Here is a 23,251-nt window from a genome sequence, read left to right on the forward strand (position 1 = left end):
TGTATTCTCGATCTTATAACTCACTTGGTTAGGCCCAATAATGGTGTCAGCAGAGTGAATATATGGACAAAGCTGGCAGTGGGGTTTGTTGCAAGGGAAAGTACCAGGGTTGGTATTAGTGTGGTATGTCCTGTGGTTGTTGGTAAGAATCATCTTGAGGTTAGGTGGTTGTCTATAATAACCATCTTGTTAGTCTTTAAAGTGCTACATAGTCCTGTATTTTGTTTCATCACCTAATAAACCATCTTGTTAGTCTTCAAAGTGATGCATAGTCCTTTCTTTTCTTACTTGAATGAGGCACTACATTCAACACCCTAATGACATTACAAGTACTGGGCCTTTACAGCCCACTCAATTAGCCGCATTTAGCACAGACATGCTAACTGACAATTTTTTTCTTTCTCCTTCCCTCCCCATCTCCTTTTTTTTCTGCTATTTATTTGCAACTCTGGACCCCTTGCTCTATTCAGCTGAAGTTGGTTGTGCCCACGAAAGTTCATGATGTCGTCTATATTTTTGTTAGTCTCTGAGGGTGCTGCAGGACCATTCGTTGTTTTTTAACTTTCTTCAGTTCAAGGTATCCATAATTAGTAAGCCAGTGATTGCAGCTGATATCCTTCCACTTAATAATTGGCCAGTATGTTTACAGTTATTTAGTTAGTAACAATCGTTGGAATATATTTCCTTATATATACTTCATTTTAAAATAAATGTCAGTCCATTGTCAGTGTTACCCTCATCCTCCCTTCTTCCCTTTCCTCCTTTGGATACAATTTGATTGAGAGATCTTTGAGTCAAGGATCTATGTTTATACAGCACATAGCAGAATAGGGTCTCAGTTCTGAGTAGTTCCTCAGAGTTACTGCAAAATGCTTAGTTCATAAATCAGTCCTCTTGACCAACTTCATTATAGAAAAACTTAAAAAACAACAAATAATTTGCAGCACCTTAAAGACTAACAAAACACATAGATGGTATCATGAGCTTTTATGGGCACAACCTACTTCTTCAGATTAATGGAGTTATTAAATATATTGGCATTGAAAAAGGTTCAGAACGGGGCAACAAAATGATCTGGGGTTTGGAACAGGTCCCATATGAAGAGAGATTAAAAAGACTTGGACTTTTCAACTTAGAAAAGAGTAGACTAAGGGGGATAAGACAGAGGTCTATAAAATCATGACTGATGTGGAAAAAGTGAATAAGGAAAAATTATTTATTTATTCCCACAATATAAGAACTAGGGGTCACCAAATGAAATTAATAGGACGGGTTTAAAACAAACAAAAGGAAGTCAACCGGTGGAACTAGGTTGTGGTGAAGACTAGGACTTTAACTGGGTTAAAAAAAGAACTAGATAGATTAATGGGGGTTAGGTCCATCAATGGCTATTAGCCAGGATGAGTAGGAATGGTATTTCTAGCCTCTGTTTGTTTTTAAAGGGTGACAGGAGAGGGATCACGTGAGGATTACCTATTGTCCCCTTCCTCTGGGGCATCTGCTATTGGCCACTGTTGGCAGACAGGATACTGGGCTAGATGGACCTTTGGTCTGATCCAGTATGGCTGTTCTTATGTTCTTACATAAAGGTCCAGTTTCAAAATAAATAGGGGATGGGGCGGGGGAGAGAAGGTTAAAAAAGGGAAAGAAATAGTCAATTAGAGTCTCCAGGCTACATATCAAGTATTAGCGGAATAGCCGTGTTAGTCTAAATCTGCCCAGAGTGACAAGGAGTCCTGTGGCACCTTATAGACTAACAGATTTATTGCAGTGTAAGCTTTCATGGGCAAAGACCCACTTTGTCCATGAAAGCTTATGCTCCAATAAATCTGTTAGGGTAGGTCTATGCTTGCTCCCTAGTTTGGACTAGGGATGCAAATGGAGCATACAGAAATTGCTAATGAAGAGAGGGATTTAAATATCCCATGCTTAATTAGCATATTTGTGGCTGGCCGCCATTTTGGTTTCGGGGTTTTGCGAAATAAGTTGCCCCATGTAGACGCGTTATCCTGAGAGAAAACCCTTCTCTTGGAATAACTGTTATTCCTCGTACAATGAGGTTTAACAGTTATTCTGAGAGAAGAGTTTTCTCTCGGACTAATGCATCTACATGGGGCAACTTATTTCGCAATACCCCGAATCCAAAATGGCGGCCAGCCACAAATATGCTAATTAAGCATGGGATATTTAAATCCTGTGCTTCTTTGGCAATTGCGTATGCTCCATTTGCATCCCTAGTCCGAACTAGGGAGCAAGTGTAGACATTCCTTTAGTCTATAAGGTGCCACAGGACTCCTCATCATCTACGCTACATGAAGCTGATAGAGAAGTTACAAATTGTTCTTAAGTACCCATTGTTTGGTTTTTTATGTCATTAGAATGTGGAATATAGCAGGCCATCCAGACAGTGTCTTTACTGATACCTTTGTGACAGGAATCAAACCTGTAAATGAAGTTAAGTTCCAAGGCTTCCCTGTTTATTTGGCTTGTGGAATTGGTCTGAAACAGTATGGTGACTTTGAGATTGTTTAATGAGTGTTCGGGCAGGTTAAAATGTTCCCCAACACGTTTCTGCATGTTACCTTTTCAAATATCTGATTTGTGTCCATTGATCCTTTGTCATGGAGACTGTGCAGTTTGGCCAATATACATGGTAGAGGGGCATTACTAGCATTTCATGGCATAGATCACATTAGTGGAAGTGCAGTTAAATGAGCCTCTGATTTGGTGGCTGATGTGGTTGGGTCCAGTGATGAAATAGCTTGTGTAGATGTATGGACAGAGTTGGCACCAAGGCTGATTTTCATGGATGAGTGTGATGGATGTGTGCTGTGTAGTTACTGGAAAGAATTTGTTTGAGGTTAGGGGGGTGTCTGTTGTTGAGGATCGGCCTGTCTCCCAAGGCCTATGAGAATGAGGGGTCATTTTCCAGGATAGATTGTAGAATGTTGATAATACAGTAGAGGGGTTTAAAATTGTGGGCTGTAGGTGAGGACAAGTGGTGTTCTGTAGTTTTCTTTTTGGCCTGTCTTGAAGTAGTTCATGTCTAGGTACTCTTCTGGTTCTGTTGATTTATTTTTTCACTTCTCCAGGTGGGTTTTTCAGTTTTAAGAATGCTCTAGATAGATCCTGGGGGTGTTTGTCTCTATATGTGGGATTGGAGCAAATCCAGTTGTACCTTAGGGCTTGGCAAAAAACAATAGACTGGGAAATGTGTTTTGGATGGAAGCTAGAGGCATGAAGGTAAATGTAACGGTCTGTAGATTTCCGGTATAAGTTGGTGGAGTCATCCCCTCTTTATTTTGAAACTGCACCTTTAAAAACTCAATTCATCTGAAGAAGTGGGAAGTACTCACAAAAGCTCATGATACCATCTACATGTTTTGTTAGTCTTTAAGGGGCTGCAAGACTGTTGTTTTTTAAGTTTTTGCAGTTACAGATTAACTCAGCTACCCTTCTGATGCTTTTCATTTTAGAAAGTTATTCAAAAGACCAGTTTTTTATATTTAATCATCTTACTATAATGAACATGAATGCAAAAAAGCCATTACAAAGTTCACATGCATACAGTTTTTGTTACTTAACAGAACTTTTGGTCCACAAGGGCACCCTTCATATCCACAATAACTTGGTATCCCTTAATCTGATGGGAATTCATTATGGTGGTAAACTTCAGAGTTGAATGTTTCCCTCAAGAGAATCAGAATCATGGATTTCCCATTTCAAGAACACATATTCCTGCGCATCCAGAAATATAATTTATGCTATCATGTGCCGAAAGTGTCCGTCTGCTATGTACATTGGACAAACATCTCAGACACTTCGCCAAAGGATTAATGCCCACAAAACAGATATCAGACAAGATCACAAAGAAAAAACAGTTTCTTGCCATTTTAACCAGAAAGGACACTCTCTCAGGGTATGTCTACACTACCCTCCTAGTTCGAACTAGGAGGGTAATGTATGCATACCGCACTTGCTAATGAAGCCCGGGATTTGAATTTCCCGGGCTTCATTAGCATAAGCGGGGAGCCGCCATTTTTAAATCCCCGCTGCTTCGAACCCCGTGTAGCGCGGCTACACGGGGCTCGAACTAGGTAGTTCGGACTAGGGTGCCTATTCCGAACTACCGGTACACCTCGTTTCACGAGGAGTACCGGTAGTTCGGAATAGGACCCTAGTCCGAACTACCTAGTTCGAGCCCCGTGTAGCCGCGCTACACGGGGTTCGAAGCAGCGGGGATTTAAAAATGGCGGCTCCCCGCTTATGCTAATGAAGCCCGGGAAATTCAAATCCCGGGCTTCATTAGCAAGTGCGGTATGCATACATTACCCCGCTAGTTCGAACTAGCGGGGTAGTGTAGACATACCCTCAATGACTTAACCACCTGAATTCTGCTACAAAGACCTTTTACATCTGCACTTGAAAGGGAATCCTCTGAACTATCATTCATGTTAAAATTCGACACTCTCCGGGAAGGAATGAACAAACACTCAAGCTATCTTACCCATTACCAAGATAGCTTCCCCAATTATCACCTCTAATACCATTAGCTCACAGACATCTAACTCTCCCCACCTCTAATATAATTAATTCACAGACACTTACCTTCCTTCCTTCCCCTCCCCTGCATCCCCCTCCTGTTCTGAAATGTGATTTGTCCTTTTCAAATGTGTTCACTTTTTTTAAATTGTATCCTTTGGTATATATGGTTGTGACTATTTTCTTCCACTATTTGATCTGAGGAAGTGGGTCTGGCCCACGAAAGCTCATCATCTAATAAACCATCTTGTTAGTCTTTAAAGTGCTACATTGTCCTGCATTTTGCTTCAGCTACCCCAGACTAACACGGCTACATTTCTATCCCCATTTCTTATGTAAGTGTGTGAGGAATAGAAGCCAGTATTTTTCCATATGATTAATTATATGTGTAAAAACATTTCTATTCCATGCTCTTAAGTGAAGGAGGTTGTTTTGGTTTTTTAAATGTAGCTCATACAGTGGAAGCTGATTGGACATCTGTATGTTAACATTAGAACTGGGCTGTTGCATGAATGTTTGCTTAATAGTTCTGTAAGAAACTTCATAACAAATTATTTCCAGGGCTTTTCTGCTAGGTCAGCCATTTGCAAACTGTCCTTCAAATTCAATTAAAATGTTTTGTTTCCCCACTGCCTAAGGACAATAAATAGAAGAACATCTGTACTTAATCTTTCTCTTGTATAGAAATCCTTCATATTACATGTAAGCTCACTGAGGTCCATTGACAGTGACCAGTTACTTCATTAGGACTGAATGTTATTAACTGGAACATCATTACTGCTTTGAAATATACCAAAGATGTTCAGGATAATTTTGACTAGTTGCAGAGGTTATTAGTAAATAGATCAGCATAACTGTTTTTCTGTTGTTGTTCCAAAATGTCCTACTGTATCAAAATAATCTTTTGCCATTAAGAATCAGTGTCAGCCGGTGGCCGAGGTAATGAGTGGTCTGTGAGCCCTAATACACCTGAGTCTTTCACTGCTAGGACAAAGGTCCCTTCGCAACGGGCAGCCATGGAGGCTGACAGGTGGCGCAGAGAGAGCTAGTTACACCCGAGTCTTCGACTGCTAGGACAAAAGTCCCTTCGCAGTGGGCAGCCAGAGAGGCTGACGGGCGCCCCAAGAGTCTGCCCCGTGGAGGCCGCACGACTCAACACTCAGCTCTTACTGCGTTTGCCCCTGACCAGCTATGATTCTTTTAATTGTGTCTGGTTCTGTTACAGCAACAGGAGGAGTCAGATTAAACCTTAAACAGTTACAGGTTTGGTAGAGAAACTTATAAACATATGGTTACAATGGCTATTGCTCTACTTAACTGCTAGCAAATACAGGTTTTAAATGGTTACAAAGGAAAGGAGGGAAACAAAACACACCTGTTGTATAAGCTTACAACGCAACCTTATAGAGCTCTAATGCTATACGTGCACAATGACAAAACAAAAAGGACACATACAGGTACAATTTTTACCCCCTTCTGCGTCTCTCGATTCCAGTGTGTCAGGCCAGGATCGGTCACTCAATTCCTTGGAAAGATGAATACGAGGTTGGGCGTCCCCGTGTGGACCTCAGGAGTCAATTAGCTAAACCAACCAGCAGGTAGTTGGTAGATTGGTACTCAAAGTGAGTGTGCTGCTGGGCCCATCTTTTTACCCGTGGGGTCACGTATTCTCTTTCTTATCTAAGGTGCCAAATTGTGCTGGTTCATCTTTGTGATGCCAGTTCTTACAAGGGAGTTGTGAACGTAATTTACACTTGTAAGAGAGAGATAACTGAATTGGGAGTACTGGACATTCTTTACTCAGCGGGAGATTCCTCTCCCGGGACGGTTGTGTGATCGTATCAATAGGGGAAGATGACCATTTTGCAGGGCCCCGGGCAGCATAATTCTGCGGGGCTCCCCCTTTGCCACGGCGCATGCGCAGTGACGCCATGCGCATGCATGGCGGCGCTACGGCGCATGCGCGGGGCTTTCTGAAGCGTGGGGCATGGGGCGGCCCCCCGTTCGACCTGCCCTATATCCGCCCCTGCATATCAATATCGGTGCTAGCCAAGGGCAGTTTCTGCAGCCTCTTGGTCGATGACTGGCTTGATGGCCCTCTTATCTATGTTTACTGTTGTTCAGGGTCACGATGAGCCAGAATATTCGGGCCTTCAGTTAAGGCATCAAAGACTATGCTGATTTTATTGTTCTCTGTGCCCTGTGTGCTCTGAGGCATCTTAGAGGGGCAAGCAAGATGGATATGGCAGGGGGTTCCTGTCTGGCTACAATCAGGTCAAGGAACTGGCCTTGACAGCAGTGTGTGTTAGAGCTATTTTAATGTACATATCGTGCCTGACCCGAAGCATGTCAAAGTCCGTGGAAAACTGCAATGACATCGGGACTCTGTGACATAACATGATTTTAGACTGCTCAATTTGGGGGTCTATTCTTGGCCATCATCTGAGACCTGTAAGCTTTGTTTTCATTTGAGTATTATGATCAAGCTGAGTAAACCTGAGCTGGAGCTTAAAGGAGCAATCATAGAACTGGCCTAACACTGACATGACTTAGATAAGGTGTATCTTTATTAACTTCAGTCAGGTTTTCTTTTTATTTGTACCACAGAGATTAGAGGCCCAATTCATTCTCTCAGTGGAACAATTTGGAAGATGGGGAAAAAAAATCTCTGTAACAATGCTCTTGTGCAAATCCTACCATGTAATCCCATGCTCCTAGTGTCACAGCAGGGTACCCCTGGGGCATGTTAAGAGAGAAAAAATACCACATAAAATCTGTAGGGGGAATCCACATGTTGTAATATTGTAATGTAAACTTCAAAAAAAATCTTCTAGAGATTGTTGCAAAGTGGTTGAAATCAGGATTTTATTCCTCTTTCTGAGATCATATGATCAGAAAAGAAAAAAGAGGTATCTGATTAATACTGCCTGTGGAAAGAGTCGGTTTCAAACTACATTTATGTTTATATTCAAACAAAGCTTTGATTTTTTTTTCATTTTGCGCTGGTCTCCTTCAGTACACTATAGTATAAATCCAAACTGGCCTTGCAAAAATAAGTGACATTACCTTTTAAAAAGCATTCACAAGTCAAAAAGACATGCATCATATTCCAAGAGAGATCTCCATGGGTTATGCACCTTGAAAGATCATGGTTATTTTAGTATTATACCAAAGATTATGATTTTGGCATGGGTATTTTAATTAAAAGTCATGGACACAATGTGGGCAATAAACATTAAATCATAGATTTATTGAGAAGTCTGAGATGCACTCTTTGAGGCTGAATTATTGGATTTTCAAGAAGTCACGGACATCTCATAAAATCCTTGACTTCTCTGACAGATTAATAGCTTTAACTTTATACCTGATTATGTGTGCCCTGCAAATCAAAGGTAGTGAATAGCTTATTTTCCCATGGCTCCACTTCTTCAGCATGTGCTCATGTGTTGCTGTCATTCACAGCTTCCTTATTAGGCTCATGTTGATCTACAAATATAGAGAAACTGCCTGCTTTCTCTTTGTAACACAACAGAAGCCATCCCTTCAGAAGAGTCTCACTATTCTTTTCATGCAGCTATTAAATGTTCTGTTTTACAGCCCTTGGAGATAGTTTCCTTACAGACAAAAGCAAATGTCTGAGTTTCTCTTTTTTGAAACAACCTCTCTCCTCAGTTTTAATCTGCATGCAAATGCAACTGCACTGTTCAGTGTATCACTCAGTGTAGTCTGTCACCATGGAGACAGAGGCTTAACATGCAGGATCCTTCTGTGAAGGTGTGAAAGAAATGCATCCATTTACACACTGTAAATTTAAAGTAGTAAATAGGTCTATTCAAAGAGCTTGGTAATATTTTACAATACAGAACTCCACAATTATATTACTAGGGTTATGTGTCATAAGTGCATTAAGGCAACCAAGCACATGGCTTGGTTTCCTCAAGTAAGTTACCAGACTTAAGTTTGGGATCTGTAAACCAAGCACACTGGAGGCCAGTAGAGTCAGTCAGAACTGATGCAGCTGAATTAATATTTCATCAGCTCACTGGAGTGTAGCTTTCCTCTAAAGGTGGAAATATGCATATGGGAAAGAGGTTTATATGAAGAAGTTTAGCTGAACTGCAATTATCTACAATATTCCTGTTTTACAGAATAAGAATTGTGGAAAATACTAACTACAATTTTGGAGGAGTAGCCATGTTAGTCTGAAACTGAAAAAATTAAATAGCAATGAATAAGTTCTGCAGCACCTTAGAAACCAACAAAAAACTAGATGGTAATAATGAACTTTCATGGGCACAACCCATTTCGTCAGATGAATGGAGTTAAGGGGTCCATGTTACAAAATAAATAGCAGAAAAAGAGAGGGGATGGGGAAGGAAAGAAAAGGAAAAATGAGAGGAAAATTGGCAATTAGAGTATCCACGCTAAATGAAGCTGATAGAGTGGATTCTAAGTACCCTTAAGTACCCAGTTCTTGGCTATTTATGTAATTAGGACGTGGAATGTAGCAGGTAATCCAGTTAAAGTCTTTGTTTAAACTTCTATTGCAGGTCTCAAACTTGTAAACAAAATTAAGTTCTGCAGCTTCCCTTTCAAACTGATTTTTGAAATTGGCTTCTAATAATATGGTAACTTTGAGCTCCATTAATGAGTTCCTGGGCAAGTTAAAATGTTCCCCCAACACATTTCTGTATCTTACCTTTTGGAATACCTGATTTGTGTCCATTAATCCTTTATCATAGAGACTGCCAAGTTTGGCCAATATACATGCCATTAGAGCATTGCTGGCACTTGATGGCATAGATCACATTAGAGAATGTGCAGTTGTATGAACCCCTTATGTGGCTCATGTTGTTAGGTCCTGTGATGATCTCACTTGCATAGATATGTGGACAGAGTTGGTGATGGAATCTGTTGCAGGGGTAGGTTCTTAGATGAATCTATCTGAGGTGCAATGTGTGGCTGATAGAAAGGCTTTGCTTGAGTTTGAAAAAAGAGGAGTACAGGATCTTTCAAAATGGGGCACTTCTGCCCCATCTAAACTGCCGGTTTTTGCAGCCACCATTATGCAAATGAAGTGCGGAATATTTAAATCCTGTCTTCATTTTCAGTATCGATGTGCCTAATTTATATCCCTTTATTGAAAAAGAGATGCAGTTTTTAGACAGCCTGAGAGTGAGAGATTGTTTTCCAGGATAGGTTGTAGATTGTTAATAATGCACTGGAGGGGCTTAAGCTGAGGGCTGTAGGTGATGACCAGTAGTGTTCTGTTATTTTCCTTGTTTTGCCTGAAGTAATTGACTTCTGGGTATTCATCTGTCAATCTATTTCCTCACTTCCCCGGATGAGCATTTAAGTTTTAAGAATGCCTGATAAAACTCTTATAGATGTTTGTCTCTGCCTGTGGAATTGGAGCAAATCCAGTTGTAACTTAGGTCTTGGCTGTAGACAATGTGTTGTGTCCTGGATGGAAGCTAAAGGTAAGAATAGTCGTCATTAGGTTTCTGGTATACGGGGGTGGTGTTTATGTGACCATCAATTCTTTGTACTGTAGTGTCAAGGAAGTAGATCTCTCATATGGACTGGTCCTGGCTGAGTATGATAGTGGGGTGGAAATTGTTGAAATCCCTATGGTATCTTCAAGGGTCTCCTTCCTATGAGTCCATAGCTGTGATGTGTTCAATACCTTTCCCATGCCTAAAGAAGAGTACTGTGTAAGCTCTAACGTTTATGTCTCTCTCCAACTGAAGATGGTCCAATAAAAGATATTGCCTCACCCACCTTGTCTCCCAAGTAACGTAAGTCACTTTTAAAAATCAGATTTAGACTCCGAAGTCCCTTACAAGCTTTTAAAAAAAATGCCCGCTATGCCCTGCTTCATCACCTACATTTTATATGTTGTCACCATTAAATGCTATTGTTACTTTTAATGCCCTCCCCGACCCTCGTAGAATACCAGTTACCATTGCTGATAAAATTTGACCGTTGTATACTACAGTTAGAGAAAGTATGAACGTCGTAGAATTCATTGTTAATTTGGAATAGCAATATAGCCTTTTCTAACATGTATAAGTCCAATTCTGACACTTAGTCATACTGCACTGTGCCTTGTTTACCAAAACGTCATGCTCAAGTGTATTGGGATGCTTAACAGAGCAATGTACTAGTCACAAAATCTGGAAATAGTAATCTAAAGAAACAACAGGATATCCTTTCTTGTGTTCTCCTTTTTCATATCGAGTAACACCTTACTCCATGACCAGTTTTAATGTAATTAAAGAGAACACAATAACTATAGCTAGTCCCACAGCTAAGTCACTTCATTCATCAGAGACACAGTCATTCTCAAGTTGCAGGAGTTACAAATGCTCATTCAAATGAGCAGGATGGTATTGGCCTACTTATTTATCTATGCTGTAGGTTTCACATGGTTTTTATATGGCAATTGAGACAAAATTAATAATGTTGTAAACTCCTGTAAAAAATTGAATATGGATGGGAAAACAGTTAGAAGTCAATCCTTGCTTTAGATTTGCGATTGCCAATTGGCAATTTTTCACAATTGCTTCCCATCTGTGCAACAATCTTCAACTTAGAAATGAGGCCATTTTTGGCAGATCAATGACCATTTACATTTGGAAAACAGTAGTCTCCAACAAAACAGGCCAGGTTTGTGGGAAAGTAATTATTCTTAATGTGGAAAAGAACAAGAAATGAAATCACTGAGACAAAGAAGCATTAATGAGTCAATTTTCTGCTGCTTCACAGATGAGAGGAAAATATAACTTGGCTCAGTAGAACATCATCATAACTAGCTGTGGCGTGGGACAGATATGAACTCATTCCTCTAAGTTGAAACTACCATAACTGTTGTCATTCTAAAAAATACAGTGTTCAGACCCCTAAACTACAGTATTTGGTACCATTGTTGTCTCTAGAGTTTGGAAAGATTTGTTCTGAATCATTGTCAAATGGGAACAGCAAATATTGTACTGCAGTAACAGTACAATACTTCACTTGATATTTATTCCAAGGTTTTTTCCTAATTTTCTCCCAAAATGTTGGACTCAGGAAGCACTAATTTTTTGTTAACTTGTATTAAAGACTTTTCAAATTAACATTAGAAGATAGCAAAATATTGATTTCACACTTATTAAAGTTAAAGTGTTTTTAAATAATTTCAGACCAAAGTTATGCCACAGTGAAATATTTATGTTTGGGCCCTGATACTTCAGAGGAGTCTTGAAGTGTGTACTTGTACAAGCATATGAAGTCCTATTGACTCTAACTAGACACTGTTTAGGGATAAATTCTTCCCATATTGATCGCTTGCCAGATGGGTGTTGGAAAGGAAACTTGATTTTATTGGATAGCTTCATGCAAAGCTGATCACAAATGCTTATACTAATTTTATGTAGCCTTTTCCTAGACAGAAAGGAAAGAAGGCTGAAATCCAACATGGAAAATACAGTATCTGCATTGTTTTCTCTTTGCCTACCTCTTTGAAGAGACCTTACAGAACTGTCAGCAGACAGTAAATAAAAAAACCTAATATGTTCCAGAGCAAACCAAGATGTGTGTATGACAGGAAGCACAGGCTGAGGCAATTAAATTACACTCTCAAAATATCCACAAAATACATTTTTAATATGAAGGATATATTAAATGTATAAAATGTATTAAATGACAAATGTATTTTTAAAAAAGATAATGTTTGGAAAGAGACTAAATTAAAGCCTCTTACAAAAGTCCCAAAGAAGCAGCAGTTATTGAAAGTAAGTTTCTAATTACCGTGTGGTGTATGGGAAAACTTTTACTGTTGATTTCCAACTTTTACTGTTGACTTTTACTGTTGTGTTTCAAGGCTAGATTTCACCATAACAGTCTTATGATGATCCCCCACACAGCACATTTCTAAATCAGTTGTTACAGAATCCTGATTATACAAGCTAGTGAAATGATTACCACACATCACCTTTGTAATGTGTGGGGGAGTGAAAACAGCTGATCCCCTCAAGGCTTCAATTCTTTTATTATAAAATATTTATCAAATGGCGTTCTCAGTCCATGAGGGAACTGGTTGGTACTCAAATTGAAAAAAAAGTGATTTTCCCTGTCAATAGCCCTCAAGGAGAAACCACTGGGACTTCTCTGTAGATGGGGTATTCAGTTAACGGATTGGATTGCAGGACTGTGGCCATGGTCTGTAGCTTCTGGAATTGTGTGTCACTATCCTAAAGACATTAGTAGAAAATGCCTAAGTCAGCTGGAGTTTTTAGAACTTTTTATCAAGCTTATTACATAGGAAACATGAGGAAACCATCCATACTGGTTAAAATGCTTTCCTTTGTAAATTCAGAAAGTGCCAGTATAGAAGTTTCCATATCTGGGCTGCAGTGTAACTTTTAAAATGTATTTTACATTCAAATGCAGGTATTAACTCTTTAAAAGTACCCTCTGTCTCATGTATTGGTCTACACATAGCAATTGCAGTGGTTTGACTGATCTGGTTTCAAAATTGATCTATTTAAATCAGTACAGGCAGTCCCCGACTTACGCGGATCCGACTTATGTTGGATCCGCACTTACGAACGGGGCTTTCTCGCCCCAGAGCTCGCAGGCAGCGGTCCTCCACCTCGACCTCTGGGGCAAGAAAAGCTGCTCCCGGTGCCCCTGGGGACCGTCTCCAGCAGACCAGGGGCACCGGGAGCAAAGCCGCAGAAGTGCGGGAACCCGCCGGTCCCCAGCAGACCAGGGAGACGGTCCCCAGCAGACCAGGGAGACGGTCCCCAGCAGACCAGGGAGACGGTCCCCAGCAGACCGGGGTCCCGCGCTTCTGAGGCTTTGCCAGGTCTCCTGACTCCCAATAGCTTAAACCACTAGATCATCATGGCTCTCAATGGGATATTTTCCTTTTTATTCTCCTTCAGCTCTGTAAAATTTCTGCCTTCTATAAATTTATTACTTGAAAAATAACACTGCAAGTTTCAGACCAAGAAAGGCGTAAAATGTACGAATTAGCAACAATAATTTTTTTTCAATGTTGGCATTGCTGTAATCAAAATAATATCAGATTGCTGTACTATTTCCAAGATTTCAAATGGAAAACAAAGACATGATATTCTTTTCCCACAGAGAGTTTTCCTCATCCACAGAAATATGAAACATCAAGGAAAATAAAAGCCAAATGGCAGCATGACATTCCAAGTTTGTGGATTCTTAATATTTTTTAATAAATGCTCTAATACTACAGATAGAAGTTTTAGTGATTATTAAGAAAATACATTATATTTTAAGAGATGGTATTCGTGGGGGCAGTGCTATAATAGGAAGGACACACTGTAGTACCTCTCTTTAGCCAGCACTTCAGAGTGTTATCTGGGAGGATGAGTTATCTTAGTAACACATCTTTCTCCCTTTCCTCCTGCCCTTCTTCCCCCTGCATTAGGAAATAAGAATAGAGAACACCCCCTTTCTCTAGAAGTTGAGTAAACTGACTTGTCTGTAGTCCCTGCCTGGGCAGTTAACTCATATTTATGTTGAGCTGTAATTTACTTCATGAGTATGTCACCAAAGTCAGTGGATCGAGGCACTACTCATTATGAGAGAGATTTCTAGAATCTGGCGTGGGATGAATAGAAAGAGGAAACCACTTATTACAGAGGGTTCAACTGTGCATTCTTTGCTGGGATTGTTGGGTATACTTACTCACACAAGCAGCTCCAGTGAAGTCAACTGAACCACTGGAATAAGTAAATGCTCACCCAACATAAGAGTTGCACAATGTAGTCCTCATCTGGTTTCTTTTATCTGTGAGTTTTAAAGCCTTTCATAAACAAAAGGCCAGACTGTTTAGGCTCTGCCCTACATGTGATGAGGTGCATTGCTGCACAAGAAGCACCATGGAAGAAACTGTGACTTACTGACAATGCCTTTTCTGTTCCTCTCTTGCTCTGATGATAGCAGAAATGTAATATATTCCTGAAAAGGGCACAGTTTACTTCTCCCTTTTCGCTCACTCAGCTTCATTGGCTGGTATATTGGATGAAGAGAGCAAAGGGAAGCAGCAGCAAGAAACCCTGAACCACATTCTGGACAGTGGGTATATCTACACAGCAGTGTTAGTTTGGAATAACTGACATTATTCCTAAGTCATAAAGAGCGTGTCTACATAGCAAGCTGTTATTTCAAAATAATATCGAGCTGGAGGACTTCTTACTCAGACTCATGTAACCCTCATTTCAGAAGGAGTAAGGGAAGTTGAAGGAAGAGTGTTCTTCCTTCAACTTCCTTCTGTGTAGACTGTGCCAAAAGTTGAATTAAGTTATTTTGACTTTAGCTACACAATTGACGTACCTGAAGTTGTGTAGCTTAATTTGACTTTTGCCCTGCTATGTAGACATGCCCAGTGTGGGCTGTTGTGTGTGGGCCTTATATCCTCAACTACCCAGGATGACTGTGTTAAAGGTAGTAATAATCCAGGCTACCTGATTAATCTTCACAGCATCTCCATGGAATACTTATGGATTGTATTAATATCCCTAATTTACAGGTGGGCAATCAGAGGCACAATGAATGTAAATAGTTTGCCAAAGTTACCCTTACAGTCTGTAGCAGAGAAAGGGACACAACTCAGTAACCCTCAATCCTAGTGCTATGCTATATGCACAAGGCCCAATAGCTTTCATGAACCTTGAAGAAGAGTGCACTGACTTCCTCCCACTACTGGTGCCAATGGGAGCAACCAAAGAAAGGGGAAATGCTTCCCTATGCCAGATTTTAAGTTCATTGACCAGAGAATATTCCCAGCCCATGGACCTGGAGGCTCAAAAGAAGTGATTACATAAAAGGAGAAGCTGTTAGCTTTACTAACAAAAATGTCTTTCTACTCTAAGTTTGAACACTATTAGAGTAAAATAAACGAGGTTATTTAATTAAAATGATATATTAACTAGACTGAATTATAACATTTTAAATCTACTATAAATATTTGATATAACAGCTGTGTGATCTTTCTAAATTTGATTGTAAATGTTTTTAGTATCTGAATAAGAAATACATTGCAGCTTCATTTGAAATAAATTATTAAATTGTGTATGTGGGGGGGTCTCTCCCCAAATATTGTTTATGGTCTGTGGGAAATGGGTATTTCATAGTAATAGGAGAAAAGTGTCTTAAAGTTCAACTCATTATTGGATTTTAGGTTTTATGGCCCCATAACCCAGCAAGGAACTCATGCATGCGCTTTACTTTTATTATTATTAGATGTTCTTATGCCTTCTGATATGTGGCAGCCCAGTCTTTCAACCTCCAGCTGAAAATGCCCACTCTAGCTCTGCTTTAGTCTGTTTCCTTGACAGCAACACTTCTCAATGATTTTCTTCTATGTTTTTATCTGTTGTCCTACTCTTTTCAGTTTGTGATCCAATTGTTCATCAGTAATTCCATCCTATGAATTCTGTGGTTAGTTTTTTTATTCCTGTTGATGAGGCATTTCCCTCAATATACAGGGTATATATACTATACAGCTTAACAAAACATTAATGATTGTCTGTTTGCCCCAGTTCCATGTTTACCTGTGCAATGCTCACAAAAAGCAGGCGTTGTCATTACCATCTTGGACCTTCATATCACTCAATCAGAATGATGACATAAGCAGGAACTTGGTTTAGTACAGCTTTCAAATTGTTGTGAACTGTGTTTTTTGCCAATTTATCACGATCTGAGTAGCTGTGTTAAACTTGTTAATAGTTACTTTAACATTATTTGTAAAAAAATGTGCTCTTATAATTTTGTAGGTTAGCTGGTTTTCATTCCTGTAGCTCTTGTGTTGCCTTTTTAAAGACTAGTACAGCTACTTCTGTGTGAATATCATCTTATTTTCCTGAATGAAATACTGTTATATTGTCTGAATGGTCTTCCACCTCCAGTTCATCTCATGTTGCTCACTCCAAGAATACTCATTAAAGCAAGGCGTCCAAAGGCACCTTTGAATCTAATAGATTTATTAGGGCATAAGCTTTTGTGGGTAAACCTCACTTCACCAGATGAGTGAATGAATATTAAAAATATATTTTTCTATCTACTTCAGTTCCTTTCCCAGTGCCCCCATGGTTCTCATTTTCCAGCACACAGTTCTAGTTTTAACTATTATGTTATCTTTAGGCCCCTACCAAATTTAGAGCCATTAAAATGTCATGGAATGTGAAATCTGATCTCCTCCATGAAACCTGGCTTTTGTGGGGGGTGGGGCAATGTTGCAGTGTTGCCGCCCTTAATTTTGTGCTGCTGCTGGTAATGGTGCACCCTTCAAAACTGGGTGCCTAGCCAGCATACCTCACTCACCTGCCACCCAACTGTGAAAGCAGTGCTGAAGTAAGGTTGACAATACTGCAATACTCTCCCCCAACACACAATATCCTTGTCATCCCCAGTATGAGAAACATTCACTTACGGGCTTTACAATATGCATAGCCTAATGAGGACCATTGCGCCACACAGAGTGACAACAGTTGACGACTCCAGGCCTCATATACAGGCAGTCCCCAGGTTACGTACAAGATAGGGACTGTAGGTTTGTTCTTAAGTTGAATTTGTATGTAAGTCGGAACTGGTACATTTTTTAGGGGAAACTCTAGCCAAACATTTCTCCAGAGCTCAGTTTTATTCTCCCACACCTCACTTCCCTCAGTCCTTTATTCTCAAGCTGAGGTGTCTGCTGAGAAAAGCCACTCCGCATCTCCCTGGTCTGCTGAGGGGAAGCAGTTAGTGCGGGGTTGCCTCACCCCGTTTGTAAGTAGGGATCCGATGTAAGTCGGATCCATGTAACCCGGGGACTGCCTGTAGTGAAGTTCTCAAATCTGGCTCAACCCTGCAAATCCTTCAGTTTCTGAGGAGACCTCAGGAGCAATGCTAGATAGGGTTTGATAACTGATTGAGAATTTGAGATGTTTCCATATTGAGTCATTTTTGTCATATTAGCAACATGGCTGTAAAGCATGCTACACCACAGTTTAATATAATGAGCAACTGAAGGAAGGCCTGATCTTTAAGACTGTGACATTTTGTACAATGTCAGACAATTTTAGGCTCAGTATTTGGTGTGAGACTGCATATGCAAGTCCTTTAGCCACTCCAGAATGAAAAACTTCAGTAATTGATAAAATTTTTGTTCTCTATGAAGCTAGAATAAATATAGCACCACTGTACTGAGTGAGTTGCATGTTGACAAGAAAATAGGATCTAATTCCTCCTCGAATGTTGTCTTCTCCCTCTATGCATGCTGAGATTACTTGTGGCTCTTTTATTGAATATTTGCTAAATAAATAATTGTTCCTGTGCAGATCTACTTGAAAGTTAAGTTTTCCTCCTTTTTGATAAGCAAAGTTTGGCCAGGATCAAAATTTCTGCTTTTTTATTGTTAATAACACTTGTACCCTTCTTGGACATGCATATATCACTGTCTTAAGAAGAGGTGTGTTTTCATCAACTGAAGATCTGCTCAAACATGAATTTCCAATTCATTTATTCATTCATTGTCCAAGCTCAAACAGCATCCAGGGCCAGATACCTGCCCTTCTTGTAGCTAATCTTTGTGGCGTAAACAGGCCATAGTGGCTTTCTGTGGCATTCCCCCAGACAGAGGCAAGATTAAGGTTGCAGTTCAATTCTCTTCCAGCCCCAAAACAGAGACATGCTAGGGCCATGGCTAGTGGAATAAAGAGGAGTTGCCACCCTATTTTCTGTCTGTTTGAGATTGTGGAACGGCTAATTGGCAGGTGAGCAAGAGTGGACCTGCTCCTGGAACAGCCCAGAAATCTCATTATGCCTGAGCTGCATCTTCGGTACTGTAACTCCTGTAAAATGCAGCATAGAATTTTGCCCCTTATATGCAGCCTACACAGATCTTCTTGGTGATGCTATAAATAGCATATTTGCTGTCTGAGTAATTCAGGAAAATGTATTTTAAAAGGATTCTGTGCAGCTTTTTAAACTCTTCTAACAAAGTGCCTGCATGCCAAGCAAGTAACTTTGTTGTGACTGGTGAGAATCTATTGTAAATTCTTGTGCTGTCACAAAATATAGCTGCAAGTAGTATCAACATACATTAGCAGGTGAATGAACAGACAACAGCTTTCACTTACTTTTTGCTTCACTCTGCATTTGCTTTACTCTGCATTTTTTCCAGACAAGTGCAAAAATACTGATTTCTATAGACATTTGTATCATACCTGGTATTCCTGCTTAACCTGTTAGCACGTAGTGAGCCACAGGGAGAAATTACTACATATAGCATCACAATCTTGTTTGAGTCTAATTCCTTTTGAACAGGCTATGGGTGTGTCTAGACTACATGCCTCCTTCGACGGAGGCATGTAGATTAGCCAGATCGGAAGAGGGAAATGAAGCCGCGATTAAAATAATCGCGGCTTCATTTAAATTTAAATGGCTGCCCCGATCTGCCGATCAGCTGTTTGTCGGCAGATCGGGGGAGTCTGGACGCGATGCCCCGACAAAGAAGCCTTTCTTCATCGACACAGGTAAACCTGGTTTCACGAGGCTTACCTGTGTCGATGAAGAAAGGCTTCTTTGTCGGGGCATCGCGTCCAGACTCCCCCGATCTGCCGACAAACAGCTGATCGGCAGATCGGGGCAGCCATTTAAATTTAAATGAAGCCGCGATTATTTTAATCGCGGCTTCATTTCCCTCTTCCGATCTGGCTAATCTACATGCCTCCGTCGAAGGAGGCATGTAGTCTAGACACACCCCAGGCGACATCTTCAGCTGTTGTAACTGAAGATCTGCTCCTTCATTCTAAATGTAGCACACTCTGAGTTTTTGAAACTTACTTGTGTGATATTACCAAATATTGGCTCGGCTGTTTGAAGAAGAAGCATTTGAAGCATCTTATCTAAACCTATAACAAAGACAGGAAAAGAAAATTACTTCCAAATTTTAAAAGTTAATGCAAATGACTGAAGAAGCAAAAAATTGAATGGGTAAAATAGTCTTATCAATAATAGCTGCAGTGAATGGTGTCACTAGTTAGGGACTGAGCCAAAGCTCATAGAAATCAATGGGAATCTTTCTATTCACTTCACAGGATTTTTTTATCAGTGTCTTAAAGAAGCATATTCCTGTTTGCTTAACTCCCATAAGCAAATCCACTGAGCTGAATGACCCATGTGAGTAAGACAAATGGTTTTGCAGCAGTATATAGACAATGTTCTCTTTCCAATCTGGGTTTGGAGGGGATACCTGCTCCAAAGGTTCCTATATAATCTTGTTCAACAATGCTGCAAATACTTATGAAGGTCTCTCTCTCTCTCTCCTCCCACAGGTGTGAACATGATTGCATGTTACTTTAAGGTGTCAAAATATTTATTTATTCACAAGAGGGCCAAATCCTGCTCACCTTGCACAAGGGACCAGTACTAGTGACTTCAGTAGGGCTGCTCATGTAAGTAAGGTGAACAAGAATTATTTAATTGTAGAAACTAATTTTATAGAAGGGTTTAAAAATAAGAACAAATTAGGGTACCTCTACACTGCACCCCGCATCTACACAAGCCACACGTTATTTCAAAATATTTTTTGAAATAATGGGCACACTATTTTGCCATCCCAGTATACCTCGTTGAACGAGGGATAAGGAATAGCTCGAAATAGTACATTATTTCAAAATTTGGTGCAGTATAGACACACCAAATTTCAAAATAAACTATTTCAAAATAGTTTTGAAATAAGATACGTAATTTGCGTAGTCCCCCCCCCCCCCAAAAAAAAAGTAATTCAGCAGGACTTAAAAAATCAATCCAAAAAGTTATATCATACTGAAATGCATATAAATAAAAAGTAAACAGGGACATAAATCATTAAGCCAGGAATAATCACTGTGCCACTTGCCTTTTCTTTGTTTTAATGGCTCACCCAGAATATAGAGAAATTGCTAACAAATATCCTAACAAATATTCTGTTTTCTATGAGATCACAGAAAAAGGCATCTAGAACCAAAAAAACTCCAAAAACCAAAACCTCCAAAAATATAAAAATCCACCCATCATATAGAAAGCCACTTTTACTTCAAATAGCCATAGATTTCACAATTAATGATTTAGGTTTTTCACTTGCACTGAGCATATGGATTCCCATAATTACATTTGTTGATGCTAGTATATCAGCCTTCTGAATAATCTGTCTTCATGGATAGAAAATGGAGACCTGTCAAGGCCTTCTTTAATGTACTAGTGCACAAACTGTCTGAATAGCTGGCATACCCATGAATCTTTTTAACAAGGGGGAACCAAGGTGACATCTTTGTAATAGAAACAATTGGCCAATAATCAGTTACTTATTAGTATCCCTTGTCCTCAATTTAAGTAAGGATTTCATATTTTAAATCTTAAATCTAATAACTTCCAATTCTGAGAAACCCAGAGAACACAAAAAATTTGAATACAGTAATTCTTCATTTAACACTACAGATATGTTTCAGAAAATGATCATTTTAAGTGAAAACGTGTTATGCGGGGTCAATTTTCCCATTGAAAATAATGGAAAAGGTGGGGGTTGCATTTTAAGCAGTGATATCTGTTGGGACCGGGACATAAGGTTGTGGGAGAAAGGGGACTGGGTTACAGCAGGAAGGGGAGGTATTTGGCTCTGAGGAAGAGAAGGGGAGGAGAAGGGAAGGGGATTGGGTTGGGAGTATGCCTCTTTCACGGGTCTGCCAGGACCTGCACTGCGTCCTGCGAGGAGGACACGGCGAACAGCAAACCCTCCGCCATTTTGTAGGGAGGCAGGGGAAGCCCCGCACAGCTGCTGGTGATGGGCCAGCTGGGGAAACCCAGCCGCTGGCCTGCAAGCAGGGGCAGAGGAGAGGGAGCAAGGCATCCAGTGAGGGGGAGTCGGCGTGGAACGGCGAGCAGTGAACTCTCCACCGCTTTGTAGGGAGGTGGGGGAAGCCCTGCGCAGCCGCCGGAAACGGACCAGCTGGAGAAATAGTGTTATTCTGGGGACAGTCGTGTAATTCAAAAAATGTTCCCTAAAAAAAAATTGTGCTATCATGAAAATATGTTAAGTGGGCACGTGTTAAATGAGGAATTACTGTATGCTTTAAGCCAGGAAATTTATGTGAGGGACCCGCTGAGCCATTCCTCTTTGTATAGCCTTGGAAATACTAGGAATACAAAGCCAAAAAATAAATATTATATTGAAGTTTGGACAAAACAGAGTTAATTACTTTCTTTGCTCTTAAGAAGGGCAATTGGAGTATTATTTGGAAGACCAACAAAGAAATTTGTTCTGAATCCTTTCTGATTTAATGGGCTCATTTTATCCCCATATTTCTGGACCATTCAAGATATGAGTACCTTACTTCAAACAGAGTACACTGGTGCAATTCAATTGCCCCCTTGAGCTGAAATAAGTGTAACATAGTTTACACAGAATTTAAAGCCTTTTCTTTAGTTATCCAAATGTGCTTATCCCACAAGCCACTTTGTGAGGACTAGATATTTAGGTTGGAGAAAGAGGGAACTTAGTAAATGTAGTGCCAATCGATCCTCCATTTATTCACCCTCTCTCTCTAATGAAAGACAATTACTTTTAAAATTGAAATAATGTAAAGGGCTATCAATTTATAGGGCTGTCACATGACTAATTGCATGTATTAATTCAAATTAATCAATTCAAATATATTAATTTCAATTACAACACAGAATACAAAGTGTATAATCCTCATTTTATATTTATTTTTATTTCATTGTAAAAAAGAAATGATAGGTTTTTTTCAATTTACCTCATACAAGCACTATTGTGAAATCCCTTTATCATGAAAGAGAACCTTACAAATGTAGAATTATGTACACAAAAATAACTACATTGAGAAATAAAACAAAGGACAATTTTAGAGCATAAAAGTCCATTGAATCCTATGTCTTGTTCAGCCAATCACTCAGACAAACAAGTTGGTTTACATTTTCAGACGATATTTCTGCCTTCTCATTGTTCAGAGTGTCAGCTGAAAGTGAGAATAGGCATTTGCATAGCACTGTTGGTATCGCAAGATCTTTAAATGCCAGACACACTAAATATTCATATGTACCTTCATGCTTCAACATGCATCTATGCTGATGAAGGGATCTGCTCAATAAGGTTATGTCTACACTGCACTCTAAACTCAAAATAAGATACGCAATTTGTGCTATGCAAATTGTGTACTTATTTCGAGTTTATTTTGAAATAGGCTATTTCAAAATGTGGTGCTGTCTACACACCACCACATTTCGATAATAAAGTGCTATTTCAAGACATCCCTTAACCCTCGTGGAATGGGAAATAGCTTGCTCATTATTTTGCCGAAATAGCTTGCCTGTTATTTTGAAAAACATTTTGAAATAACAGGTAGCTTGTGAAGACATGGGGGAGCTATTTCAGGATACCTCTGGTGCAAACAGACACATGTTCATTTTCATCATCTGTGTCAGACACCACCAGCAGAAGTGCCACACTGGAGTGTTGCTCTTTCAAGGCATCTGAAAGCATGCTCCTCACTTTGGTCCCCCTCAAATTTTGGAAGAAACTTCAGATTTTTAAACCTGGGGTTAAGTGCTATAGCTATCCTTAAAAATCTCACATTGGTATCCTTAAAAATCTGACATTGGTTTGTCAAATCTTCAGTGAATGTGTTCTTAAAAAAGAATGTGC

At 39.8% G+C, this 23,251-nt stretch overlaps 1 protein-coding gene across 3 annotated transcripts in view; it reads right to left on the reverse strand.

The window, feature by feature from the left end:
- Positions 1-23,251, reverse strand: part of CNBD1 (cyclic nucleotide binding domain containing 1) — a 312,853-nt gene that overhangs the window by 14,357 nt on the left and 275,245 nt on the right. For all 3 annotated transcript variants that reach the window (XM_025179439.2, XM_075919792.1, XM_075919791.1), the window contains one exon: positions 19,393-19,460. In XM_025179439.2, the coding sequence (XP_025035224.2) occupies positions 19,393-19,460 (68 nt within the window). The remainder of the gene's footprint in view (positions 1-19,392; positions 19,461-23,251) is intronic.

Source organism: Pelodiscus sinensis, chromosome 2 (assembly GCF_049634645.1).
Source record: "Pelodiscus sinensis isolate JC-2024 chromosome 2, ASM4963464v1, whole genome shotgun sequence".
NCBI classification, from domain to species: Eukaryota; Metazoa; Chordata; order Testudines; family Trionychidae; genus Pelodiscus; species Pelodiscus sinensis.